The sequence below is a fragment of the Zonotrichia leucophrys genome, chromosome 14 (assembly GCF_028769735.1).
Source record: "Zonotrichia leucophrys gambelii isolate GWCS_2022_RI chromosome 14, RI_Zleu_2.0, whole genome shotgun sequence".
In the NCBI taxonomy this organism is placed as follows: domain Eukaryota; kingdom Metazoa; phylum Chordata; class Aves; order Passeriformes; family Passerellidae; genus Zonotrichia; species Zonotrichia leucophrys.
Window position 1 is genome coordinate 710077 of NC_088184.1, and position 9785 is coordinate 719861.

A 9785-nucleotide genomic window follows, 5' to 3' on the forward strand; every position below is an offset into this window, starting at 1 on the left:
TCGGGCCCAGCCTGCCCCTCACGGCCGCCAGGTGGCGCCGCCCTCCCGGGTCAGCGCGGGGCCGGGGCCGGGCCGGGCCGCGCTCTCGGGGCCGGGGCAGGGCGGACAGACAGCAGCCCCGTGGGGCTCCGTGAGGACACTGCCGCGCCGTATCTGGCCAGTGGTCCTTTCACCAGCCTCCTCTGGGACCCCCAGAGCAGTGTCCGAGAGCAGGCAAAGCCCCCGTGCTCCCTCTGAGAAGCCGCATCCCAGCCCGGTCCAGCAGCCTGGGCAGAGGGCACCTCCCAGTACAATTCAGCCCAGGGCCCTGTTGGGTACCACAACATCGCAAACACCATCACATGTCCTTTATTAGTATCCTTCTTTATCCAGCTTCAGGGCGACGCGTTGACCTGCACGCTGCATTTGCTGGCTCAAAGAGGTGTCCAAGAAGATTGCTGGCTGCAGTTCCCGGGTGGCAAGGGAGGAGACAAATGTAGGCTCTTTCCTAAAATATGGTCGAAGAGCAGAACACCAAGTACAGCTCAGTGCTTAATCTCAGCTCCAGGATGAAATACAGTCTCTGCCCCAATAAAGTAGATAAACTGAGCCAAGGCTGGAGGCTCAGTCCTTTGTTAGTACCATCTCCTGGAGAGAAAGTGTCTTTTGGCAGCAAATGTGATGGAAACAGACTGGACAATGCTTGAGGACACAGCCAGCTTCTAAGGAAATCTGATGGCTCTTGCAAAATCCTCCAAGAAGCTTATGGACTCAAATACCTGTACATGATTCAGCATCCATGACAAGGAACTTTTTTCTCTGGCACAGCTGTTCTATTTCCCACCTTGGAGCTGCCTCTCCAAAGGTTGTCCTGCCACAGCATCCAGGGATGCAGCCTTTACTTCCCTTCTCAGCCTTCCTCTGCTCCACTCTGCCTGCTGCAACGTCCCCAAAGGCAGCTCCAAAGCACCCAATGCTGAAGTAGAGGAGCTGCAAGGAGCTGTGGATATGCTGTGCTCACTGGGTGGAATCCTGGAAACCCCAGAGTCCCTGCTGTGGACCCCCAGCAGCTCTGGCAGCACTGGCTCCAAAGCCTCAGCTTCTCTTAGTGTCATGCAAGACTCCCCCTGGGGAAAGGTCGAGATCTTACCTGAAATGGGGGGGTCAGTGACCTTGGCTGGGCACCTTGCTCACATTCTCCAGCACGGGGAGATTACTGGTGTCCATGGGCCATGTTCACAGGGGACAAAGCACTGGATGTGGCTGACCTAGTCAGGTTGTCTAGGAGCAACCATGTCCTATATCTGGATATCCTTCACTCCCAGCTTCCAAATACAAGAAGGAGCCTTTCCCATCACATGCTCTGTCATATTGCTGGGACCATGGGCTTTTCTGAGGACTCCTCTCCCTTTTTAGGACATCAGTGTGATGCTGGAGAGCAGGGTCTCCTACCATATCCCAGCGGTGGTCCAAGGGTCCTTGGTGGTCTGTGTCCCACTCCAGGGTGCCCGGTAGGAGGCCAAGGTTCTTTGCGCAGGTCATTGAAACTCCTTGGAAGGAATGGTGGGGGCTACAAAAAGATGGGCAGAATCAGCCCACTGAAATTCACTGATGGGCAACAGCCACATCCCACACATCTGTTTCAGGGTTTGGGTCAGACTCATGCAGATGAAAAAAAAAAGACTGTTTTGCTGTTTGCAAACAGGCCTTGCTTTTTTTTTTTTTTTTTTTTTTTTTTTTTTTTTTTTTTTTTGTGAATGGATTCATTCACCGTCCTCCTGAAAGGGCGATTTTAGCCAATGGCCGGTTCGCAAGTGCTGCCTCCCAGCTCCTCCTGATTTGCTCTTCGCGGCTCTGCCTCTCTGATTGGGCTCCCAGTGCCACATGACACTGTCCCTTCTCCTTGACAGGGTGTCTGACACTTTTAGGCAGAATACCAAATAGCTAACGCCGAAGAGCAGCCATGTCCCTGGGATGCTGCTGCTGTTAATGTTTGGTTTTAATCACTGGGGAGGAGGGGAAGCTGGTGCACGGCTTTTGCAGATGAGCCAGCAGCCCTTCTGACACCTCTGGAGTGTCACTGAGGAAAGCCCTGCACTCCCTCATGGAGAGGGGCCAGGGTCCTGCTCTGCCGAGCAGCAACTGGGCACAGTTGGGTTTGATATACATGGACACAGAGAAGGAGAACTGCACGGGGGTGGAAAGGAATCCTGGGTCTTGCACAGAGAAAGCAGAACCCCCACACTTGCACCCAGCAGCCGTGAGGAGATGGTGGGACGAGCCCAACTCTGCCCACCCTGCAGGGCACACGTGGTCAGCACAGGATCACTGAGGTTGGAAAAGACCTCTGAGATCACTGAGCACACTGCACCCTGGCACTATTAACCTCAGCAGTGTGGCTTGATTTTCATTGAGGTGATGAACAAGGAGCTGGGGGTGCCTGAGGAAGTGGGTCCAGCTCAGCTGGAGCTCCTGACCAGCAGCAGTCAGCAGGATGAGCTCACCAGAGACCTGCTGCTAGACCAAGCAGGGGCTGCAGAGGGACTGGCTTTCTCTGATAGCTCCTGGTGGCCCTGACAGGCTGTGAAGGAGATTGACAACAAATGCTTGGCCTGGAGGAGGAGATGAACACAATATTGTATCCTGAGAAAAAGTTTAGCTTGGGCTTTAAAGGTTGAGGAAGGCAATTATTGCCTCCAGTCCATTCAAATGCCTTTCTAGGAATGATGAGTGATGGGCCTAGGTCATCACCTGGGCCTGAGTCAGATATCTCAAGAGCTGGCACTGAACATCTGTGAGCTCTGGCCCTGTGAATCTGAGTTACCCTGGCAGAGCCAGCGTGCTGACAGAAACTGCATTCCTGGACAGTGGCCTTAGTTGAGGGGACATGAGCTAAACAGGGAGAGGCAGGGCAGAAAATGGGGATGAAATAAGCTTTGCCAATGAGACAAAGAGTTAACCTGCTGCTGGTGTCAAAACCAAGCTGGGATGTGAAAGAAGAATGGAAAGGTGACTTCATCCCATCAGGTCAAATGTCAGGAGCCATCCTGAACTCATTTTCTCTCCCAAGAGAATATGGATAATCTAAATCTGGGGTTCATGCATGGGAAAGCAATTCACCAAGTGATAGAAGGGCCTTGACATGTAGAAGGAAAAGATAGAGACCTCTGCAAACCTGAGAGAGGGGCTCTTTGCTTCAGTCAGGCTTTGTAGGGACAACAAGGAAGAGATCCTGCTGTGATTGAGCCAAGGGAGCTGCTCCTAAACAGCACGTGGTGTTGGAGCAGGTGAGCTCTGGCCAGTGCCAGCTGTGGAGAGGAAAGCTGCCTTTGCTTTCCTGTTGTGCCAAGGGACATGTGCCTGCAGGGCATGGAACATCCACTGGGTCCTGTGGAACCTCCTTCATCGCCTGTGCTCTGCCCTGCCTGAAGGAAGGAGTGGTTAAAGGGCTGATCCTTCAGATGAACACCTTCTAGTTAAGCATGGAAACCCAGTGTGGAGAAGGGACACTGCAAAGCGTGGGGCTCACTGCAGCTCCACAGGGCATGGGGATGGTTCCCCTGGCAGCACCAGGGCAGTGGAGGAACAGCTGGGTGCCCAGGAGTGGGGGTGCACAGCCCTGGCAGTGAGTGCCTGTGGCCGTGCACAACTTTGGACAGTGCAATGACAGGAGGGACCCGAGTGAGAGGATGGTGCCCACCCTCAGTGTTCCAGCCCTTTTCCCAGGCCATGACCCCAGAACGCACTGGGAAAGCCCATGTCTTCAGAAGCTGGCACCCACCACATCTCAGGGTCCTGCCAGTTCTGCCTGTTCTGCCCCTTTCCCCCTGCAGCTCATCCCTTAATCACAAGCAGCTTGGGGAGACAATGCAATAACCACACCAAAGAATCAGGCTCGTTCCCCTTTGTCTTGCTCTCCTTTGAGGCTCGGCAGTTGAGGCGTGCCATCACGCCCACGGCCCGGCCGTCACACGTCCGACTCACCGCCTGCCAGGGCAGCCAAGCTCCTCGGCACGAGGGCAGCGTGCCACCAGCACCAGGTGACCGTGGCCCAGTGCTGTGGAAGGTTGGCAAAGCGGAGCTGGGTGGGCTGGCACATGGGGCTGCCCTCTGCTCCCCAGCTCTGGCCCTCACTGAGCACCTTGGCTCTCAGCTCTCACGCTTTCACCTCCAGACAAACCATCATCTCAAGCGGGACCACTGAGTTCTCCCCAGAGACGGAGGCAGCCCCCCTCCTCCCTCCAGCACATGGCATGGAGGCTTTTAGGCTGGTTTTAGCTGAGTTCACACAAATCTCGCCTTCCCCTTTCCCAGCCCCCCTTCCCCGCACAACTGAACTCAGCCATTGAGCCCAGCGAATGGTTTATTTCCCAGGTTAGCACAAAGCAGGGGTCTCTGTGTGCCCCTGGAACCAGCAGAACAAAACGCACAAAGACGTTAGAGGGCCATTTGTAACCAAATCCCAACACACCAGATACTGTTGGGATTATGTCAGAAATATTTTCCCAGAATGCCTTCCCCCCATGCTCCCTCCTGCAGATGTTCGGCCTCCACACCACAGATGTTGTTCCTCTTGCAAAATGAGCTTTCCCCTTTCTCTCTGAAATGCCCCTGATGTTTTGCACATTGTCTTTGCCGAAGTCTCGTTTTCACCCTGCCCTCTGCATCTTCCCCTTCACCGATCCCTCACTGACAAATGTGGAAAGGCCAACCTGCCTCCTCAAACGGGGATGAGGGGATGGCAGCAGGGCTCTGCAGGGATGTGGGCTATGGGATGACACTGTCTATCTTGCCTTGTCCCCACCATGCCCATCTCAACAACCCTCTCCCTGTTTCAGCTTCAATGTGTGACCTCCAGGCTCTGCAGGCCTGCTTCATGGGACTTGCTGGACCTCAGTTCCCTCAGACGATGATGGAGGGATACAAGACAGACCCCTTGGAGGGTCCTGGTGCCTTCCCATGGGCTTGGTGTCATGCTGATCTCCTGTGCTGCATGCTAAGCTGGAGGGGGCAGGGTCTCCTTGCTGCTCCACAGCTGCTTTGGGGGAGAACATCTCTTCACTGGCCAGGGCCTTTGGCAGCAGGGATTTTTCCTCAGGGATGAGGGCCCGTTTTGGGCACGTTTCAGACACATTTCATTCACCAGAGGGAATGGTCAGACCTTCCCCTCCAGCACCACCAGCCCACGCAGAACATGCAAGGCAATGGCCTGGCAGCCCGTCAGGGCCGTGCCCCAATCCCTGTGACCGACCGACAGACAGACAGACAGACAGATCTCCGTCGGCAGCGGGCTCACACTGCCAGCGCCCTCGCTCTCCGGTGCCGGGCTCCTCCCCAGCCCGCCCGTGCGGAGCCGTCCCGTTCCTGCCTAGCCCCGGCTCCGTGAGCTCCGGCGGGAGTGCGGGCGCTGCGGCCACGGCAGGCTCCGCTGACCCCGCACAGCCAGCGGGCAGGGACGCGGGCTCCGCTGACCCCGCACACCGAGCGCCGCTGTAGCCACCGCAGGCTCCGCTGACCCCGCACAGCCAGCGGCGCTGCGGGCAGGGACGCGGGCCCGGGGCTCCGTCGCGGCACCAGGTCGGGGCGCAGGGCTCGTCTCCATCCTTCCCTCCTCTGCTAGTAGCGGCAACCGAGAAAAAACATTTGTTCCGACACACGCGGGGCTGCCAAGCTGTGTCAGGCGCTTTGGTGGCCGGGGCAGCGACCTCGACCGCTTCCTCTGCCAGCAGGACGGCCGAATCCAAGAGCCGCAGAGCGCGGAATCTCCCAAGGACTTCAGGTGACACCTCCAGTCCGGGACATCGCAGCTCTTTTATGCGTTACGAGACATTTCTTTCTCGTCGGTGCTTTTCTCTCTCCCCAACAGGTTAGAGTTATACACGCAAAGAAATCCCAGAGCGGAATCCCGGAGAGACAGAAACCGGAGGAGCTGTCCCGACTTTTGGGGCATCTCATGATTTACACCAGCGTGGCCCAGGCAAAGCCCTTTACTCAGCACCTGCTCTGAGTAAGAATCCGAAATTCTGCCGGTCTCCCAGAGAGCTGGAGTGCAGCATGGGGTTTTTCTTCAAAGATAGAGTTTATTGCTAAAAATGTTTTGATCAGTGATAGCTCATATTTACATTGATATGTTTTTAAAGGAATATTCAAGTAAACATTTCCAATAGTTTCTGGCATAATCTCTAGCTTTTTTTTTTTCCTATACACAAACGTTAAAAATAAATAAACTGTACACAGAAAATTTCCTTTAACATCTCTACACCACTATATGTATTCCCACACAAAAAAACCAATTCCACTCTTTCATAGATTTGTACTTTTCTTTAAAATTTCCTTCTTAATTAATTGTTATACACTTTTTAAAAAAAAACACTAGAGAGCTTGGCAAATTAGTTCAAACATCAGTGACAAGGTCTGAAGAAGATAAAAAAATACAGCACAGAGAAACAACCACTCAGGGATGCTGCGGTTCTTGTTTTTCTTTTTTTACACCCTCCGCCCCTTTTCTCCTTTTGATAAAGACATCTTTACAAGAAATTTCTGCCCTTCCCTTCGGCAGGGAAGTGCTTGGGTTCTGTGGGGATGGGTTTAAAATGTGGTCCTATGTCTTTAAAATAATAATAATAACAATAATAATTATAATAATAATAAAAAAACAGCTGCAATTTTCCCCCCCTTTTCCTTTAAAATCTCTCTATTTACACGGCTGGTAGGTTTTTTTTTCCTTTTTTTTAAGTTTTTTTTTTAATTTTCCTTTTGTTAGAAGGCTATATACGTATAAAAATAGACATCTGATTGTAGTGCTTTACTGTGCCTTTGGCCTGCCCTGCAGTTCCTGGGTTCGCTTTCCCCCCTTTTGAATAAAATAATATTAAAAGAAGTCCAAGTGAAAAAAAAAATTAACAACATAAAATAAAATTAAAAAAAGAACAACCCCCGCAAAATTAACAAAAAGAAAAAATAAAAAACAAAATAAAACAAAACAAAACAAAACTCCAAAGCGGTTCATCTTCTCCCACTTCGCTCTGGCAGGTGGGGAAAAAAAAACCACCTCCCAAAAAAACTATCCCAAAAAAATCCACCCGAAAAAGCCCCCCCCCGCTAAAGTCATCCGGAGGAGGAGGGCGGCAGTGCAAGGGGCCGGGGCGGCTTAGCAGGAGCACTTGCACTCGGAGATGAGCGGGTACTGCACGGGGATCCAGGTGCAGTACTTCTGACTGGACCAGCCCTGGCAGTGCCAGCGCAGGAAGGTCTTGGTGACCGACTTGACGGGCTTGCAGAACATGCCCTCGGGCAGCGAGCAGGACTTCTCGGCCAGGCAGTTGCCCTCCTTGATGTAGCGCGGCCAGAAGCGCACCCCCAGGTCCTTCCAGGCGTAGAAGACGGGGCAGTGGGTGTGCGCCCAGAGCCACTGCAGCACCTTCCGCCGCGCCTTCTTGCCCAGCCGCAGGCGCGGGCCCCGGGGCGGCCCCAGCTCCAGCCGCCGCAGCTCGGCCGGCAGCGCCGCCCGCCCCCGCCCCGCCGCCGCCGCGGCGCCCGAGGCGTTGGCCGGCCCCGGCACGGCCACGGCCATGAAGCCGGGGTCGAAATGGCTGCCCAGCTTCTTCCTCAGCGTCCTCTCGTCCAGGTCCTGCTCCTTGGGGTCGTACTCGGGGTCCGGGTGCTCCACGATGTCCTTGACGGGCAGGTTGTCGCTGGGCGAGGGTCGCAGGCGCAGGAAGGGCTGCCCGCCCGCCGGCAGCCCCAGGCAGAGGCAGAGCAGCAGCGCCCGGATCGCCGTCATGCTCCGGGCGGGCCCCGGCGCTGCTCCCGGCGGCCTCGGCTCCTAGCGCTGCCCGGCGGCGCCCGCCGGCTCCCGGGGGCTCATAAATAGGCAGAGACACCAGTGTCCGGCGGGGCCCGTTACTTTAAATAGCCCGGCCGGGGTTGTGTGACAGCCGCATCTGAGGCTCGCCCCGCGCCCGCGGCCGCTGGCTCCCGGGGCTCCCCGCCGGGCCGGCTCCAGCCGCGGTCGGCAGCGCCGGGGGGTCCGAGCCTCCCCCGCGGGGGAGGGCAGGGCACAGCGGCGGCCGAGCCTTCCTCCTCCTCCTCCTCCTCTGCCGCCTCCGCTCTCGCTCGCTCCCCCCCAAAATTCACAGCGGACTCGTCTCCATCGCCATGGTGACAGCTGGGCCGAGCCCCACGACAGCTCGTCTAGACGGTGTGACAGGGTTTGGCGTGAGACCGGAGCCCGAGAATAAAACCCTCCTTTATAGCCGGGCGCGCCGGGCGAGGGGGCGGGAGGAGGGTCACGGCGCCGGGGCGCTCGGGCGGCCCCTGCGCGGGCACGGCCGGGGCACGGGGCTCAGGCGGCGGCGGGCGGCGGCGGCAGCGCCCGCGGCCCGGCCGGGTTCCTCCTCATGGCGTGCGGCGGGGGCGGCCCGCGGGCCCCCGGGGCATCCTCGGCGTGATGGGGCTGGGAGGCCGGAGGGTGTCCCCAGCACCGGCGAGGCGGCGCGTCCCGATTCCCTGGCGGCTCCTCGGCGGGGACGGGCAGGGGCGGGCTCGGCCGTCGCTCAGCAGCCTCGGCGACCCATGCCGGTGCCGCTGTTGCTGCCGCTGCTCCGGGGAGCCGGTCGTCCGCGCCGCACTCAGCGCATCCAGCCGCGGCGCCGCTCCGTGCCCTATGCTGCCTGCTCGGCTCGGTGCGGTGCGGTGCAGCCAGGCCCGGCTCGGCTCGGCTCGGCGTCGCCCGGTGTCACAGCGTGCCGCCCGCCGCCGCCTCCCGCTCGCCGCGCTCTGCCGCGCCGCCGCTGCCGCCCAAGTTAAATACGCGCCCGGCGCGGCCGCCCCGCCCCTCTGTCACTTTCCCCGGCGCTGAGTGACAGCCGGGTCCTGCCGCCACCCCCGGAGCCGCCCACCTCCCTCCGGAGCCGCGTCCCACCTGCGCTGCCGGCCCCGGGCTCCTCGGGAGCTGCCACCCCAGCGGCGGGAGCCCCGGAGCCGCGGACACCGCGCGGACCCCCGGCCAGCGGGACCGTCACTCTGCCTTTGCCTTCCACGGCTGCTTTGCTGCCCCATGTCTGCTTCTTCACAAAAGCCCAGCGGCCACCAAACTGCCTTCCAGCTTTACACAGAGCTTTAGTAGAACAGGGTGCCATGTCCTTAGAGGCCCTCTGGGACAGCACACCAGGGTAGGACCGCTCCAGCATCAGAGTCTCAGCACCCTCTGCAAGGGAGCCTGCAGCCCTCCAGGAGCATCACTCTCACTCGGGAGAAAGGGCCCCTGCATCCCTCAGTGCAACATGGTGTGATAACCAACCAGGTAAAAGCACTGGCTCTTCCTTCACCTCCTTCTCAGCTGTGTGGGGCTACATCTTTTTTTTTTGGGAAGAGCTGGACCCGCAGACTTTGAGGCACAGAGACTGCCAGCCTGGTGTGTGTCAACAGTGGGAAACCCCAAACCCTCCTCACCTCCTTTACCTCCACATTGCTGAGCGCTGAGCTCACACTTGAACCATATCCAGAAATTGGACACACAGCTGGTTCCTCCAGGCTGACAGCGTGTAAGAGCATTCCTGCCCATGCCAGTCACTCTCTCCCAAAGCCATGAGATAACCAGTTACCCACTGGAGCCAAGGCAGGGTGCAGAGGGACTGAGGTGGATCGTGGGGCCAGTTCCTCACCACAGTGTGCTTCTGACCTAGCAAAGCGAGGGGCTGCAGCGACAGCTCATCCCAGAGCATCCCTCTGGCACATGCTTGGGGCTGTACAGGGCTGGCTCCACTTGCTAGGCTAAGTAACAGAGCATCTCCCCTGGCTTCTGT

General features: G+C 57.5%; 1 protein-coding gene across 1 annotated transcript; it reads right to left on the reverse strand.

The window, feature by feature from the left end:
* Window positions 1-6039: 6039 nt before the first annotated feature.
* On the reverse strand, window positions 6040-8730 carry LOC135454122 (noggin-2-like). The gene has a single exon (XM_064725959.1). The coding sequence runs from the start codon at window positions 7760-7762 to the stop codon at window positions 7130-7132; it is 633 nt and encodes a 210-aa protein (XP_064582029.1). The 5' UTR covers window positions 7763-8730; the 3' UTR covers window positions 6040-7129.
* Window positions 8731-9785: the final 1055 nt, after the last annotated feature.